This window comes from Salvelinus fontinalis, chromosome 9, assembly GCF_029448725.1.
Source record: "Salvelinus fontinalis isolate EN_2023a chromosome 9, ASM2944872v1, whole genome shotgun sequence".
In the NCBI taxonomy this organism is placed as follows: domain Eukaryota; kingdom Metazoa; phylum Chordata; class Actinopteri; order Salmoniformes; family Salmonidae; genus Salvelinus; species Salvelinus fontinalis.
In genome coordinates this window covers 61429953-61449138 of record NC_074673.1, presented here as the reverse complement: position 1 = coordinate 61449138, position 19186 = coordinate 61429953, and the positions used below count along the sequence as shown (strand labels likewise).

Here is a 19186-nt window from a genome sequence, read left to right as displayed (position 1 = left end):
AGAAAAGAGTCGGCCCGAGAATTGAACCCTGTGGCACCCCATAGAGAAAGCCAGAGGTTCGGACAACAGGCCCTCCGATTTGACACACTGAACTCTATCAGAGAAGTAGTTGGTAAACCAGGCGAGGCAGTCATTTGAGAAGCCAAGAATTTAAGCAGGAAGCACCAGTGATTCGGTCAATAAAAAAGTGGTCAGATGAAGCAGATGCTAAACTACAGGACTGTTTTGCTAGCACAGATGGGAATATGTTGCAGGATTCTTACGATGGCATTGAGGAGTACACCACATAAGTCACTGGCTTCATCAATAAGTGCATCGATGATGTTGTCCCCACAGTGACTGTACGTAGCCAAACCAGAAGCCATGGATTACAGGCAACATCCGCAGTGAGCTAAATGGTAGAGCTGCCGCTTTCAAGGAGTAGGACTCTAACCCGGAAGCTTAAAATAAATCCTGCTATGCCCTCAAATGAACCATCAAACTGGCAATGCGTCAATAAAAGCCTAAGATTGAAACGTACTACACCGACTACGACGCTCGTCGGATGTGGCAGGGCTTGCAGTCTGTTACGGACTACAAAGGGAAGCACAGCCGCAAGCTGCCCAGTGACCATGAGCCTACCAGATGAGCTAAATTACTTCTATACTCGCTCCGAGGTAAATAACACTGAAACATGCATGAGAGCATCAGCTGTTCCAGATGACTGCGTGATCACGCTCTCCGTAGCCGATATGTGTCACAAGAACGCAGTGCCAGACGGATTACCAGGACGTGCACTCCGAGCATGCGCTGACCAACTGGCTAGTGTCTTCACTGACATTTTCAACCTGTCCCTGACTGAGTCTGTAATACCAACATTTGAAGCAGACTACCATAGTCCCTGTGCCCAAGAACACTAAGGTAACCTGCCTAAATGACTACCGACCCATAGCACTCATGTCTGTAGCCATGAAGTGCTTTGAAAGGCTGGTCATGTCTCACATCAACAGAAACACTAGACCCCCTCCAATTTGCATACCGCACCAACAGATCCACAGATGATGCAATCTCTATTGCACTCCACACTGCCCTTTCCCACCTGGACAAAAGGAACACCTATGTGAGAATGCTATTCATTGACTACAGCTCAGCTTTCAACACCATAGTGGCCTCAAAGCTCAACACTAAGCTAAGGACCCTGGGACTAAACCCTTCCCTCTGCAACTGGATCCTGGACTTCCTGATGGGCCGCACCCAGGTGGTAAGAGTAGGCAACAACACATCCGCCACGCTGATCCTGAACATGGGGGCCCTTCAGGGGTGCGTGCTCAGTACCCTCCTGCACTCCCTGTTCACTCCTGACTGCATGGCTAAGTATGACTCCTGACTGTGTGGTGCCAGGACAGCAACCTCTCCCTCAACGTGATCAAGACAAAGGAGATGATTGTGGACTACAGGAAAAGGAGGGCCGAGCACGCCCCCATTCTCATCGACTGGGCTGTAGTGGAGCAGGTTGAGACCTTTAAGTTCCTTTGTGTCTACATCACCAATAAACTATCATGGTCCAAACACACCAAGACAGTCGTGAAGAGGGCACGACAAAGCCTATTCCCCCTCAGGAGACTGAAAAGATTTGGCATGGGTCCTCAGATCCTCAAAAAGTTATACAGCTGCAAAAATAGAGAGCATCCTGATTGGTTGCATCAATGTCTGGTATGGCAACTGCTCGGGCTCCAACTGCAAGGCACTACAGAGGGTAATGCGTACGGCCCAGTACTTCACTGGGGCCAAGCGTCCTGCCAATCAGGACCTCGATACCAGGCAGAGGAAGGCCCTAAAAATTGTCAAAGACTCCAGCTACCCTATTCATAGACTGTTCTCACTGCTCACGCACGGCAAGCGGTACCAGAGCGTCAAGTCTAGGTCCAAAAGGATACTTAACAGCTTCTACCCCCAAGCCATAAGACTCTTGAACAGTTAATTAAATGGCTACCCAGACTATTTGTATTGTCCACCCCTTTTACGCCGCTGCTACTCTCTGATTATTTTCTATGCATAGTCACTTTAACTCTACCTACATGTACATATTACCTCAATTACCTCGACTAACCGGGGCCCCGGCACATTGACTCTGTACCGGTACACCCTGTATATAGCCTCGCTATTGTTATTTTACTGCTGCTCTTTAATTATTTGTTACTTTTTAATATTTTTTTTTACGGTAGAACATTCTATTCTTGTGGGTCAGCTAAGGAGTATTGGTGCCTCTGAGGGGTCTTTGGCTTGGTTTGCTAACTACCTCTCTCAAAGAGTGCAGTGTATGATGTCAGAACATCTGCTGTCTCAGCCACAGCCTGTCACCCAGGGAGTACCCCAAGGCTTGATCATAGGCCCCACGCTCTTCTCAATTTACATCAACAACATAGCTCAGGCAGTAGGAAGCTCTCTCTCATCCATTTATATGCAGATTATACAGTCTTATACTGCTGACCCCTCCTCGGATTTTGTGTTAAACACTCTACAACAAAGCTTTCTTAGTGTCCAACAAACTTTCTCTGCCCTTAACTTTGTTCTGATCACCTCCAAAACAAAGGTCATGTGGTTTGGTAAGAAGAATACCCCTCTCCCCACAGGTGTGATTACTACCTCTGAGGGTTTAGAGCTTGAGGTAGTCACCTCATACAAGTACTTGAGAGTATTGGTAGATGGTACACTGTCCTTCTCTCAGCACAAGCTGCAGGCCAAAAGTTACATCTAGACTTGGTTTCCTCTACCGTAAATCTCTCCTCTTTCACCCCAGCTGCCAAATAAACCCTGATTCAGATGACTATCCTACCCATGCTAGATTACTGAGACGTAATTCATAGATCGGCAGGTGAGGGTGCTCTCGAGCGGCTAGATGTTCATTACCATCAGATTTGCCACCAATGCTCCTTATAGGACACATCACTCTATACATGCTATACTCTGTAAACTGGTCATTTCTGTATACCTGTCGCAAGACCCACTGGTTGATGCCCTCTTAGGCCTCACTCCCCCTATCTGAGATATCCACTGCAGCCCTCATCCTCCACATACAACACCGTTCTGCCAGTCACATTCTGTTAAAGGTCCCCAAAGCACACGCAGGTAGCCTAGTGGTTAGAGTGTTGGGCCAATAACCAAAAGGTTGCTGGATCCAATCCCAAGCTGACAAGGCAATAAATGAGTAGTGTAAAAATGTAATTATATTTTGTATTTATATACTACAATTTGTTTCTATTTGTCTTTGTTACTTATTTTTTTATATTTATGGGTCTTATTTTTGTATATATTTTTATATTTATATAGTTTTAAATGTGCTGAAGGTGTGGTTCGCCCAGGGAGCTATACAAGCTAGAACCGCCATTGCTAGCTTCACCAACTGGAATGAGTGCCCAAAATTAGCTGTTCGAGTTTCACCGTTTATCCCCCACCCGCCCCTCCTCGCTTGGATTGGCTAATGTTCCTGTCAATCATGACTTCCAGGTCTCACTGCCATAGGCTTCTTGAGCGCAGGTAAAACGACATGTGAGCCAGAGGGAGGCATTTGGAATTACCGGGCGTTCCTGGATCTGATAAAGACGCGCTTATCACGCAGCAGTTGTCAAATCTATATGTACTTTACATAAGTTATATTTACAAAGAAAGAGCTATTTGAATACGTTTTATCAGGGAGATAGTTATGGAAACTAGTATAGGACTGGCCATGAATCCGGCACACACAGAAGAGAGCGCGGTTTTCACGCAGCTAAAACTTGTGCGGCTGTCTGGAGCGGACGGCGCAGATGACTCGTCCGTTTTTGAGGAAGTGAAACCCGCGGTGAGAATTAGTCGACATCTTAACCCGGTGGAGGGTAGGCCAGGTACGGCCAGCGGTTCCACCCTATCCCGCTCTTCTCCTGGTTTATATTTTGTAGTCAGTTGGATAGTGGGCACTAAACTATGTGTCCCCCTCTATTCTCTAACCCCAATAAACATTGTTGTATATGCATACATAATAATGAATTAATTATTTATATGTTCTTGGGAGAGAGAGCACATGTAGGCCTATTCAATATACATGATTTCCCATAAATTGTTAGCCTATAGAAAAGCCTATAGCGTTATTACATTGCATTAGGCTAGTCTTCTCGACACAAGCATGCTTCCATACATACGGAATAATGTTGTTGAATAGGCATACAAATTGATGCGTATTTTTTATGTCTTTAGATTTGTTAGTCACTTCGTTATAAATGCATATTTTTCGTGCATTTAATTCGTTTAAAGATTGTTTTATGAATAGAAGTGGACTAAAGTAGCACCACGACTATCTATTTAGCCGGGACGAACAAGTGTGCAATAAAACAGTGAGGATTATAGCCTACTTCGAATAGGATAGCAGAGGATCGAACAAGGTGCAAGTAAACTGTACAGTGTAATATCATTGAACACATCGAAAAATGATTAATTTAAGGGTCAAGACAAAACGAATGAATTAAAACCTCAATTTGACCACGTTTTTCTTATTAAAATGTCATTATTATTAAATAATAATAATATATAGACTTCAGTTTTTGCACATGATCTGTCTGCTGCTATTTTGCTGCTGATTTTAAGAGGGTGTGTGTGAGTTTTTTCCCAGTTTCCGACCCCCAACTGCAGATAGTTCAGTTTCCTTTCTGGTGTCGTGTTTTATGTTTACCCTGCGACATCTGGCGGAATGCCAACTGTTGAATGGGATCTGACGGTGTCCAATTACCCTTGATGCTCTCTTTTGGACATGGATAATTCTTTGGAATTCACAGCTTTTAACTTTGATGTGGATTTATCTTATCTATTTATAGCCGCTGGTGTGTTTATGATTGTCATTTGACTGTCTGTCTTCATGGATGGATTTAGGCTAATGATAGAAAGAATAAGAATAGGGCCCATTTCCTTTCTCTATACAGAGATTCAGGAATTATTTTCGTAATCAGAATATTGCAATTGAAAGTTCAAGAAGCCTTCTCTTCTTTAATAGTATTTGTATTTATTAAGGATCCCCATACCTGGGGTCCAGCAACATTAAAGCAGTTATATAGAATGTAAAATATTACATTACATTTCGTAACACTTTTCACAAGACAGTAAGTGTGTTTCCTCAGGCCACTACTCTACTATCACATTATCTACACTACAAAATCCACTTGGCGTGTGTGTAGAGTGTGTGTCTTATCATGTGTATGTGTGTCTGTGCCTGTGTGTGTGTGTCTCTTCACAGTCCCTGCTGTTCCGTAAGGTGTATTTTTATCCATTTTTAAAATCTGATTCTACTGCTTGCATTAGTTACCTGATGTGGAATAGAGTTCCATGTAGCCATGGCTCTATGTAGTACTGTGCGCCTCCCGTAGTCTGTTCCTGACTTGGAGATTGACTTGGGGATTAGTAATAAACTTGGCCCCCCCTTCATAGGCACAGTCGGTATAGTTTAAGTGTCCCCCTAAATATTCCAGAGTGCTATGTTGTTGTCCCCCCCCAATAATGAATCCACAGAATTCCCCGCAGTTCATAGAACCTGGGTTACGCAAGTAACCTCCGATGGCCGCTAAATGTGATTGTGAAAAACAGAGCGGTTTCAGTTTTCTTCCTATAGATTTGGCTCTAACTTTTGAATGGTTGGAGCTAGCTATTATGACCCCATCATTGAGAACTCTGACTCTCAAGCCGAAATCACATTGAGAGACGCCCGTCAACTTGTGTGCGAGAGTAGCCAGCATCAGTGCTAATGTAATTGTCCTGAAAATCCATAATAAGCAGTTGATTTTGTTTGCTATCTAGCCCCTGGGAGTTATTGTTGTGAGTTCCTTTTGACTCATCTTAGATGTCCTACGGGAGCCACCATACCTGTGCTAAACTGTTGTTGCTTATAGCTCACAAGGAACTTGTAGTTAGTATACCCGAGTTGTTCATAAACAACCAAGTCTCCCCTTACAAAAAAAGATTGACGTTTTGAAACCGCAGTAAAAGTACAGTCACTGCAGTCAACTGTGGTATTTTGGATGCAGTAATTGCATTGTACTGCCGTTGAACTGCAGTTATACTGCAGTGTACTGTAATTATTCAGCTCTCTGACTGCAAGTTTTTTTTCGTAAGGGTCGTTCTTCTAGATAAACAGTATTCTCTATTGAAATCGGAGTCCTCCAGTTTTCCAGCTGTAGCCTGCTAAGGCTATATGCCTAGGATTGAAATCAACAGGTAGGCTGCAATTGTTTTCAAATATGTACAGTGAGTATACAGTGGGTGTACCCACCCCCTTTCAAAATGTACACATTTTGTTGCCTTACAGCCTGAAATGAAAAGAAATACAATTATACTTTTTCCGGCTTTATATACACACAGTAACCCACAATATCCAAGTGAGAGAAAAAAAAGAAAACATTCTGAAAATGAAAATGTATTAAAACACCTAGACTGTGCAATATTTGCCCTTTATTCCTTGCAGAATTTGAAAGCAGTGTGACTTTCTATTCCCACTGTAGCCTATTTGACTGATACACCATTAGCTTACAGCCCAATACATTTTAAACTACATCTTAAGTCTACTTAGCTTTTCTATACATTTTCTACAAACGATGGCGGCTTGTCTGTCTCTCTCATTCAGTCCTAATGTATTATATTTACAGCGTGAGCACGCAAAGTTTCCGTTTGAATTGGGATTTAGAATGGACTGTGACAAAATTGCATTTGAAAGCAATGCAGATGTACTTTTACACACACACACACACACACACACACACACACACACACACACACACACACACACACACACACACACACACACACACACACACACACACTTACTTACTTATTACCAGATCACCTCAATACCTTTCTTATGCATTTCAGTCACTACAAACCATAGATCCTTCGGATATATGTGTATCTTTGTTTGTTATTTAGTGCATTTATTGAGGTTATGGCAGTAGGGCCAAATTCAAAAGTTTTACCAAATAATCTTTACATATTTGTTTCTAATACACCCAGGTGTCTTAAAATAGCTTGATTGTGTCGTGGAAATTACCACCAGGGACACCTGAAGTCATTCTTAAATTAATTATTATTTATTATCAGCAAGCTGGAGAGGTCACATTCAACTTAGATGCATAAAGTACAGGTCTGAAGTAGAGATCGACCGATTAATCGGAATGGCCGATTTAATTAGGGCCGATTTCAAGTTTTCATAACAATCGGAAATCGGTATTTTTGTACACGTTTAGTTTTTTTTACACCTTTTTAAAATCTTTATTTAACTAGGCTAGTCAGTTAAGAACACATTCTTATTTTCAATGACGGCCTAGGAACGGTGGGTTAATTGCCTCGTTCAGGGGCAGAACGACAGATTTTTACCTTGTCATCTCGGGGGATTCAATCTTGCAACCTTACAGTTAACTAGTCCAACGCTCTAACCACCTGATTACATTGCACTCCACGAGGAGCCTGCCTGTTACGCGAATGCAGTAAGAAGCCAGGGTAAGTTGCTAGCTAGCATTAAACTTATCTTATAAAAAACAATCAATCATAATCACTAGTTAACTACACATGGTTGATGATATTACTAGTTTATCTAGCGTGTCCTGCGTTGCATATAATCGATGCGGTGCGTATCGTTGCTCCAATGTGTACCTAACCATAAACATCAATGCCTTTCTTAAAATCAATACACAGAAGTATATATTTTTAAACCTGCATATTTAGCTAAAAGAAATCCAGTTTAGCAGGCAACATTAACCAGGTGAAATTGTGTCACTTCCCTTGCGTTCATTGCATGCAGAGTCAGTGTATCTGCAACAGTTCGGGCCGCCTAATTTGCCAGAATTTTACGTAATTATGACATAACATTGAATGAAGGTTGTGCAATGTAACAGGAATATTTAGACTTATGGATGCCACCCGTTAGATAAAATACGGAACGGTTCCGTATTTCACTGAAAGAATAAACGTCTTGTTTTCGAGATGATATTTTCCGGATTCTACCATATTAATGACCTAAGGCTCGTATTTCTGTGTGTTATTATGTTATAACTAAGTCTATGATTTGATAGAGCAGTCTGACTGAGCGGTGGTAGGCAGCAGAAGGCTCGTAAGCATTCATTCAAACAGCACTTTCCTGCGTTTTGCCAGAAGCTTCGCTGTGCTTCAAGCCTATCAACTCCCGAGATTAGGCTGGTGTAACCGATGTGAAATGGCTAGCTAGTTAGCGGGGTGCGTTTCAAATGTCACTCGCTCTGAGACTTGGAGTAGTTATTCCCCTTGCTCTGCATGGGTAACGCTGCTTCGAGGGTGGCTGTTGTCGTTGTGTTCCTGGTTCGAGCCCAGGTAGGAGCGAGGAGAGGGATGGAAGCTATACTGTTACACTGGCAATACTAAAGTGCCTATACGAACATCCAATAGTCAAAGGTTAATGAAATACAAATGGTATAGAGAGTAATAGTCCTATAATTCCTATAATAACTACAACCTAAAACTTCTTACCTGGGAATATTGAAGACTCATGTTAAAAGGAACCACCAGCTTTCAGATGTTCTCATGTTCTGAGCAAGGAACTTAAACGTTAGCTTTCTTACATGGCACATATTGCACTTTTACTTTCTTCTCCAACACTTTGTTTTTGCATTATTTAAACCAAATTGAACATGTTTCAATATTTATTTGAGGCTAAATTGATTTTATTGATGTATTATATTAAGTTAAAATAAGTGTTCATTCAATATTGTTGTAATTGTCATTATTACAAATAAATAAATAAAAATCAGCCGATTAATCGGTATCGGCTTTTTTGGTCCTCCAATAATCGGTATCGGCGTTGAAAAATCATAATCGGTCGACCTCTAGTCTGAAGTGAGCTCTGCCATGGCAGTCTCGTTAGTTGTCTTATATACTGCTTACACAGACAAGCTACATAGGCATGGTTCCTGCATGTGTCTGGCACCGTCTCCTATCTTAACTTATAGAACATGTTCTGGGCGTTCTGCCAAAAGGTCAGAGGAGGGGGTCATGACCGTCTCCCCCTCATATCTCTACCCATTACCTACAGAAACCAATGACTGTATGAGACAAGATGTACAAGTCAAGGCTGTCCTTCCAGACTATATATTTTTCCTTCATATTCCCTACTTCTATCTTTTATCACTTCTATGATAATAATCGTCAAACCCTTCATTCTGGGTTATACAATCTACTGTGCCTTCGGAAAGTATTCAGACCCCTTGACTTTTTCCAAATGCTACAGACTTATTCTATAATTTATAAAATAAAAACAATCTACACACAATACCCCATGATGACATCACAATACCCCATGATGACAAAGAGAAAACAGGTTTTTAGACATTTTAGTAAATGTATTAAAAATAAAAAACAGATACCTTATTTACATAAGTATTCAGACCCTTTGCTATGAGACTCGAAATTGAGCTCAGGTGTATCCTGTTTCCATTGATCATCCTTCAGATGTTACTACAACTTGAATGGAGTCCACCTGTGGTGCATTCAATTAATTAGACATGACTTGGAAAGGCACACACCTGTTTATATAAGGTCCCACAGTTGACAGTGCATGTCAGAGCAAAAACCAAACCGTGAGGTCGAAGGAATTGTCTGTAGAGCTCCGAGACAGGATTGTGTCGAAGCACAGATCTGGGGAAGGGTACCAAAAAAGTCTGCAGCATTGAAGGTACCCTAGAACACAGTGCCATCCATCATTCTTAAATTTAAGAAGTTTGGAACCACCAAGACTCTTCCTAGATCTGGCCGCCCAGCCAAACTGAGCAAACCGGGGAGAAGAGCCTTGGTCAGGGAGGTAACCAAGAACCCTATGGTCACTCTGACAGAGCTCCAGAGTTCCTCTGTGGAGATGGGAGAACCTTCTAGAAGGGCAACCATCTCTGCAGCACTCCACTCCTTAATAAAAGTCACACGACAGCCCGCTTGGAGTTTGCCAAAAGGCACCTAAAACTCTCACACCATGAGAAACAAGATTTTCTGATCTGATGAAACCAAGATTGAACTCTTTGGCCTGAATGCCAAACGTCAAGTCTGGAGGAAACCTGGCACCATCCCACCGGCAGGGACTGAGATACTAGTCAGGATTGAGGCAAAGATGAACGGAGCAAAGTACAGAGAGATCCTTGATGAAAACCTGCTCCAGAGCGCTCAGGACCTCAGACTGGGGTGAAGGTTCACCTTCCAACAGACAACGACCCTAAGCACACAGCCAAGACAAAGCAGGAGTGGCTTTGGAACAAGTTTCTGAATGTCCTCGAGTGGCACAGCCACAGCCCGGACTTGAACCTGATCGAACATCTCTGGAGAGAACTGAAAATCCAACCTGACAGAGCTTGAGAGGATCTGCAGAGAAGAATGGGAGAAACTCCCAAAATACAGGTGTGCCAAGCTTGCAGCATCATACCCAAGAAGACTCGAGTCACTGCGTATTGAGTAAAGGGTCTGAGTACTTGTGTAAATGTGATATTTCAGTTTTTTTAAATGATAAATTAGCAAACATTTTTAAAAACCTGATTTTGCTTTGCCATTATGGGGTATTGTGTGTAGATTCATGAGTGGGGAAAAACGATTTAATCAATTTTAGAATACGGCTGTAACATAACAAAATGTGGAAAAAGTCAAGGGTTCTGAATACTTTCCCAAGGCACTGTAATTAGTATGGTAATACTATCGCCATAATAAAGGGTATACTTCTATTAATGGGAGGGAATTTATTGAAAATACACACACATACACAGCATGTTAATAACACAATTAGGCAAACTAAGCAAAAAACACTCCGCAGCCCATTTAGCAATTTGGGATCCGCCCAAAAGTTTAAAACGTTCTGAGAAGTAGCCATTATTTACTATTTTACACATAGGGTTACTATACATAACTTTAACCCATTTTATTAGAGATTCTCCAAAATTGAAATATTAAAGACATTTATATATAAACTCCAGTCGTACTTTGTCAAAAGCGCTTGAGTCAGCTATGAAAACCAGGCCTGGTGTCCCCGATATTTCATAGTGTTCTATTGTTTCCAGTACTTGTCTTATATTATCACCAATGTATCATCCTTGTAAAACACCTGTCTGATTAGCATGAGTTGTATCCGGCAATACATTTACATTTAAGTCATTTAGCAGACGCTCTTATCCAGAGCGACTTACAAATTGGTGCATTCACCTTAAGATATCCAGTGGAACAGCCACTTTACAATAGTGCATCTAAATCTTTTAAGGGGGGGTCAGAAGGGTTACTTTATCCTATCCTAGGTATTCCTTAAAGAGGTGGGGTTTCAGGTGTCTCCGGAAGGTGGTGATTGACTCCGCTGTCCTGGCGTCGTGAGGGAGTTTGTTCCACCATTGGGGTGCCAGAGCAGCGAACAGTTTTGACTGGGCTGAGCGGGAACTGTACTTCCTCAGTGGTAGGGAGGCGAGCAGGCCAGAGGTGGATGAACGCAGTGCCCTTGTTTGGGTGTAGGGCCTGATCAGAGCCTGAAGGTACGGAGGTGCCGTTCCCCTCACAGCTCCGTAGGCAAGCACCATGGTCTTGTAGCGGATGCGAGCTTCAACTGGAAGCCAGTGGAGAGAGCGGAGGCGCGGGGTGACGTGAGAGAACTTGGGAAGCTTGAACACCAGACGGGCTGCGGCGTTCTGGATGAGTTGTAGGGGTTTAATGGCACAGGCAGGGAGCCCAGCCAACAGCGAGTTGCAGTAATCCAGACGGGAGATGACAAGTGCCTGGATTAGGACCTGCGCCGCTTCCTGTGTGAGGCAGGGTCGTACTCTGCGGATGTTGTAGAGCATGAACCTACAGGAATGGGCCACTGCCTTGATGTTAGATGAGAACGACAGGGTGTTGTCTAGGATCACGCCAAGGTTCTTAGCACTCTGGGAGGAGGACACAATGGAGTTGTCAACCGTGATGGCGAGATCATGGAACGGGCAGTCCTTCCCCGGGAGGAAGAGCAGCTCTGTCTTGCCGAGGTTCAGCTTGAGGTGGTGATCCGTCATCCACACTGATATGTCTGCCAGACATGCAGAGATGCGATTCGCCACCTGGTTATCAGAAGGGGGAAAGGAGAAGATTAATTGTGTGTCGTCTGCATAGCAATGATAGGAGAGACCATGTGAGGTTATGACAGAGCCAAGTGACTTGGTGTATAGCGAGAATAGGAGAGGGCCTAGAAGAGAGCCCTGGGGGACACCAGTGGTGAGAGCACGTGGTGAGGAGACAGATTCTCGCCACGCCACCTGGTAGGAGCGACCTGTCAGGTAGGACGCAATCCAAGCGTGGGCTGCGCCGGAGATGCCCAACTCGGAGAGGGTGGAGAAGAGGATCTGATGGTTCACAGTATCGAAGGCAGCCGATAGGTCTAGAAGGATGAGAGCAGAGGAGCGAGAGTTAGCTTTAGCAGTGCGGAGCGCCTCCGTGATACAGAGAAGAGCAGTCTCAGTTGAATGACTAGTCTTGAAACCTGACTGATTTGGATCAAGAAGGTCATTCAGAGAGAGATAGCAGGAGAGCTGGCCAAGGACGGCACGTTCAAGAGTTTTGGGGAGAAAAGAAAAAAGGGATACTGGTCTGTAGTTGTTGACATCGGAGGGATCGAGTGTAGGTTTTTTCAGAAGGGGTGCAACTCTCGCTCTCTTGAAGACGGAAGGGACGTAGCCAGCAGTCAAGGATGAGTTGATGAGCGAGGTGAGGTAAGGGAGAAGGTCTCCGGAAATGGTCTGGAGAAGAGAGGAGAGGATAGGGTCAAGCGGGCAGGTTGTTGGGCGGCCGGCCGTCACAAGACGCGAGATTTCATCTGGAGAGAGAGGGGAAAAAGAGGTCAAAGCACAGGGTAGGGCAGTGTGAGCAGAACCAGCGGTGTCGTTTGACTTAGCAAACGAGGATCGGATGTCGTCGACCTTCTTTTCAAAATGGTTGACGAAGTCATCCGCAGAGAGGAAGGAGGGGGGGAGGGGGAGGAGGATTCAGGAGGGAGGAGAAGGTGGCAAAGAGCTTCCTAGGGTTAGAGCAAGATGCTTGGAATTTAGAGTGGTAGAAGGTGGCTTTAGCAGCAGAGACGGAAGAGGAAAATGTAGAGAGGAGGGAGTGAAAGGATGCCAGGTCCGCAGGGAGGCGAGTTTTCCTCCATTTCCGCTCGGCTGCCCGGAGCCCTGTTCTGTGAGCTCGCAATGAGTCGTCGAGCCACAGAGCAGGAGGGGAGGACCGAGCCGGCCTGGAGGATAGGGGACATAGAGAGTCAAAGGATGCAGAAAGGGAGGAGAGGAGGGTTGAGGAGGCAGAATCAGGAGATAGGTTGGAGAAGGTTTGAGCAGAGGGAAGAGATGATAGGATGGAAGAGGAGAGAGTAGCGGGGGAGAGAGAGCGAAGGTTGGGACGGCGCGATACCATCCGAGTAGGGGCAGTGTGGGAAGTGTTGGATGAGAGCGAGAGGGAAAAGGATACAAGGTAGTGGTCGGAGACTTGGAGGGGAGTTGCAATGAGGTTAGTGGAAGAACAGCATCTAGTAAAGATGAGGTCCAGCGTATTGCCTGCCTTGTGAGTAGGGGGGAAGGTGAGAGGGTGAGGTCAAAAGAGGAGAGGAGTGGAAAGAATGAGGCAGAGAGGAATGAGTCAAAGGTAGACGTGGGGAGGTTAAAGTCACCCAGAACTGTGAGAGGTGAGCCGTCCTCAGGAAAGGAGCTTATCAAGGCATCAAGCTCATTGATGAACTCTCCAAGGGAACCTGGAGGGCGATAAATGGTAAGGATGTTAAGCTTGAAAGGGCTGGTAACTGTGACAGCATGGAATTCAAAGGAGGCGATAGACAGATGGGTAAGGGGAGAAAGAGAGAATGACCACATGGGAGAGATGAGGATCCCGGTGCCACCACCCCGCTGACCAGAAGCTCTCGGGGTGTGCGAGAACACGTGGGCAGACGAGGAGAGAGCAGTAGGAGTAGCAGTGTTATCTGTGGTGATCCATGTTTCCGTCAGTGCCAAGAAGTCGAGGGACTGGAGGGAAGCATAGGCTGAGATGAACTCTGCCTTGTTGGCCGCAGATCGGCAGTTCCAGAGGCTACCGGAGACCTGGAACTCCACGTGGGTCGTGCGCGCTGGGACCACCAGGTTAGGGTGGCCGCGGCCACGCGGTGTGAAGCGTTTGTATGGTCTGTGCAGAGAGGAGAGAACAGGGATAGACAGACACATAGTTGACAGGCTACAGAAGAGGCTACGCTAATGCAAAGGAGATTGGAATGACAAGTGGACTACACGTCTCGAATGTTCAGAAAGTTAAGCTTACGTTGCAAAAATCTTATTGACTAAAATGATTAAAATGATACAGTACTGCTGAAGTAGGCTAGCTAGCAGTGGCTGCGTTGTTGACTTTGTTTGAAAGTGTAGCTGGCTAGGTAACCTCGATAGCTGGCTAGGTAACCTCGATAACTGGCTAGATAATTACTCTAAACTACACAATTATCTTAGATACAAGGACAGCAAAGACAACTATGTAGCTAGCTAACACTACACTAATCAAATCGTTCCGTTGTAATGTAATAGTTTCTACAGTGCTGCTATTCGGTAGAAGTTGGCTAGCTAGCAGTGTTGACTAGGTAGGAGAACGACAGCGCGACGGACGAAAATAGCTGGCTAGCTAACCGATAATTACTCTAGACTACACAATTATCTTAGATACAAAGACAGCAAAGACAACTATGTAGCTAGCTAACACTACACTAATCAAGTCGTTCCGTTGTTCCGTTGAATGTAATAGTTTCTACAGTGCTGCTATTCGGTGGCTAGCTGGCTAGCTGGCTAGCTAGCAGTGTTGACTACGTTACGTTACGTTAGAAGGACTAAAATAGCTGGCTAGCTAACCTAGATAATTACTCTAAACTACACAATTATCTTTGATACAAAGACGACTATGTAGCTAGCTAAGATCAAACAAATCAAACCGTGGTACTGTAATGAAATGAAATGTGATACTACCTGTGGAGCGAAGCGGAATGCGACCGGAATCGCATGCGATATATGGGGACTCCAAAATATACCTTTTAAGTTGAATGCGCTATGCATTTTGCTAGAATTTTTGCATCACAACACTGAAGTGTAAGAGGCCTCCAATTTATTTTTATTTTTTTATTGACTGAATCTTAATTCAAACCTATTCTGTTCAAACTCAGAGGAGTCCAACAATTCCTATTTAACACTTATAATTGAATCAGCTTGGACCGGACATCTCTCATGTTGTACTATCATATTCCATCCTCGTCTCCAAATGTTACCTCTAAGTCTTTTTACCATACAGTCTTTTGGCACTTACAAGTTCCATTAAATCCACCTATAAGGTCACTGTAAGCCTTGCGGTATGTGGTAATTTGCAAAGGATCTCTATCTTAACACTTATATCGGCATGTTCTGGGAATTTGTTGTTATTCTGTCTTACTTTAAACATACAATCTCTAAGCTGGAGATATCTGGAGATGTCTTCAAAAGTCTTGTTTCTGTAAATTATACTTGGACCTTTGTTCTTCAAAAGAGGTACAAGTGTTTTCTTGATATAGACAACCAATGTTCTTTATCCCCTTTCTATACCAATCTTTCCAGAAAACCACGTGTCTCCCTATTTTCAATTTAAAGTTGTTCCATAATTAAGCAGAGCTTGTCAGGAAAGGTGAAGATGTCTCTCTCTTATGAATCTGACTCCATATATTTTTTTGTATGGGACATTATTGGATTCTGCAGTCCCACCTTTTGTTGACGCAAATAATCTGATGCTCCGAATGGGGCATTACGTTCCTCTTCCATGTCCACCCAAATTGGCCTAGTCAAGTTCTCAATAAAGAGAGAGGATATTTGGGCAGCTACAAAGGCTTCTTAATACAATTGCATGTTAGGGAGCTTTGATCCTCCCTTCTCAGTCTTTGCCTGTAATTTCGCTAGTCTCATCCTGGCCCTTTTACCGGCCAAATAAACTCCGTAATAATTTTGTCTATGGATTTAAAAGTAGAGACAGGTAACATGCTGATGACGTAATTCCGTTTAGGAGTTCTTTATGACCTGTATCCTACCCAGTGGCGACACGTCATTCAGGGCAGGTGGGGCAGAGCGCTGTTTTGAGCTCTACAATGTTAGCAACAAAAAATATATATATACATGCCAACTTTCAAAAGTTTGGGGTCACTTAGAAATGTCCTTGTTTTTGAAAGAAAAGCAATTTTTTCCCCTTTAAAATAACATCAAATGGATCAGAAATAAAGTGTAGACATTGTTAATGTTGTAAATTACTATTTTAGCTGGAAACAGCAGATTTTTCTTTATGGAATATCTACATAGGTATACAGAGGCCCATTATAAGCAACCATCACTCCTGTGTTCCAATGGCACGTTGTGTCAGCTAATCCAAGTTTATCATTTTAAAAGGCTAATTGATCATTAGAAAACACTTTTGCAATTATGTTAGCATAGCTGAAAACTGTTGTTCTGATTAAAGAAGCAATAAAACTGGCCTTCTTTAGATTAGTTGTGTATCTGGAGCATCAGCATTTGTGGGTTCGATTACAGGCTCAAAATGGCCAGAAACAAAGGACTTTCTTCTGAAACTCGTCAGTCTATTCTAGTTCTGAGAAATGAAGGCTTTTCCATGTGAGAAATTGCCAAGAATCTGAAGATCTCGTACAACGCTGTGTACGAAATGTGCTCTTCTTTCAAAAACAAGGACATTTCTAAATGACCGCAAACTTTTGAATGGTAGTGTATATATATTTAAAATTCTGAGTATCTTAATTTCCATAATTAACAAATAATATGCGTAATAATGTAGGCAGTTCATGCAAAGGATTGTTACCTATAACCAGGATTGCCATTACAAAAAGTTCATTTTTGACATGCAATTATTATTGTTTTTCTTGTTAAACAAAATCTCTTTCTCTAAGCAATTAAATACATTTTCAAAAGACACTTGCAGGTGCATGGTAACAGTTGAATAAGATGAGAAAAAATAACAAACCCACACACTGCTCTTTATTAAGCTTTACTTATCGGCCTCAAGGCCTGTTAATATAAATAGTATTAATATAAAGTGCATTTGGAAAGTATTCAGACCCCTTCACTTTTTCCACATTTTGTTACGTTACAGCCTTATTCTAAAATTGATTAAATCATTTTTTCCCTCATCAATCTACACACAATACCACATAAAGACAAAGCAAAACCATTTTTTTAAAATGTTTGCAAATGTATTAAAAATAAAAAACATATCTTATTCACATAAGCATTCAGACCTTTTACTATGAGACTCGAAATTGAGCTCAGGTGCATCCTGTTTCCATTGATCATCCTTTAAATGTTTCTACAACTTGATTGGAGTCCACCTGTGGTGAATTCAATTGATTGGACATGATTTGGAAAGGCAAGGTAAGGTCCCACAGTTGACAGTGCATGTCAGAGCAAAAACCAAACCATGAGGTCGAAGGAATTGACCGTAGAGCTCCGAGACAGGGTTGTGTCAAAGCACAGATCTGGGGAAGGGTACCAAACAAGTCTGCAGCATTGAAGGTACCCTAGAACACAGTGGCCTCCATCATTCTTCAATGGGAGAAGTTTGGAACCACCAAGACTCTTCCTAGAGCTGGCCGCCTGGCCAAACTAAGCAATCGGGGGAGAAGGGCCTTGGTCAGGGAGGTGACCAAGAACCCGATGGTCAGATGGGAGAACCTTCCAGAAGGACAACCATCTCTGCAGCACTCCACCAATCAGGCCATTATGGTAGAGTGGCCAGAAGGACACACCACTCCTCAGTAAGAGGCACATGACAGCCTGCTTGGAGTTTGCCAAAAGGCACCTAAAGACTCTCAGAACATGAGAAACAAGATTCTCTGGTCTGATGGAACCAAGATTGAACTCTTTGGCCTGAATGCCAAGCGTTACGTCTGGAGGAAACCTGGCACCATCCCTACAGTGAAGCATGGGGGTGGCAGCATCATGCTGTGGGGATGTTTTTCAGCGACAGGGACTAATAGACTAGTCAGGACTGAGGCAAAGATGAACGGAGCAAAGTACAGAGAGTACCTTGATGAAAACCTGCTCCAGAGCGTTCAGGACCACAGACTGGGGCGAAGGTGCACCTACCAACAGGACAACAACCCAAAGCATACAGCCCAGACAATGCAGGAGTGGCTTCAGGACAAGTCTCTGAATGTCCTTGAGTGGCCCAGCCAGAGGCCGGACTTGAACCCGATCGAACATCTCTGGAGAGACCTAAAAATAGCTGTGCAGTGACGCTCGCCCATCCAACCTGACAGAGCTTGAGAGGATCTACAGAGAATAATGGGAGAAACTCCCAAGAAGACTTGAGGCTGTCATCAATGCCAATTTGCACATGTTGGCAATATGATAGGGAGTGACCGAAGGTGAATATTGACCAACACAGCTTTTAATAGTCCTCTTCATGTACACTTCACAAAGATTTTTTATGTTTTAATCTTCTGTGTTCTCCTGTGTGACCCTGTTTTAGCCCATTGTGACGCAGGGAACCAAACACTATTTGGCACGACAGGAACCTGCCAGACTTTCATAATCTATGGGTGGCAAGCCAACCGAATGAAGGTTCTCTGAAATGTAATAGGTAAACATGTTCACACCCATTGTCTTTCCTATATAGTCCTTAAAAGACGACTCAAATGTATCTTTCCTCTCTACAAACCTTCCAGAGAGACCATGAGTAATGGTAAACCTTGTTAAAGGCCCAGTGCAGTCAAAAATCTGTTTGTCCTGTGTTTTGTATCATATTATACAACAGCTGATGAAATGAACACTGTAAAAGTGTGAAAAAAATGTAGAATATGAAATGTCATTTTTGCTGGTTGCCTGGTGACGTCTCCAGGTAGTATAAGGTAATCGACAAATAACAAAGAGAGTTCAAAACCTCTCTGCTAATACAGATACCTCCTGTATCTTCAGGATACAGCTCCCATTAGGCCCTTCCGCTCTGGCGGATTAATCTACATTGTGATTAATGCACTGCTTTGGTGTCCTTCACATCCCCACTAAGACCACTCCAGGATAGTCCTAACAAAATCTTAACTTGAATTAGCTTTTTTTGGCCAATAGCTATTTTTGTTTATGTTTTACCATTTTATTGGAAAACTCTTACAGTAAGGTACTTAATCGTTACCCAG

At 43.3% G+C, this 19186-nt stretch overlaps 1 protein-coding gene across 1 annotated transcript in view; it reads left to right on the top strand.

The window, feature by feature from the left end:
- Window positions 1–3576: 3576 nt before the first annotated feature.
- LOC129862913 (Krueppel-like factor 5) overlaps window positions 3577–19186 on the top strand; it is a 37240-nt gene continuing 21630 nt past the window's right edge. The window contains exon 1 of the mRNA XM_055935015.1: window positions 3577–3820. Coding sequence (XP_055790990.1) covers window positions 3683–3820 — 138 coding nt within the window. The 5' untranslated portion in view covers window positions 3577–3682. The remainder of the gene's footprint in view (window positions 3821–19186) is intronic.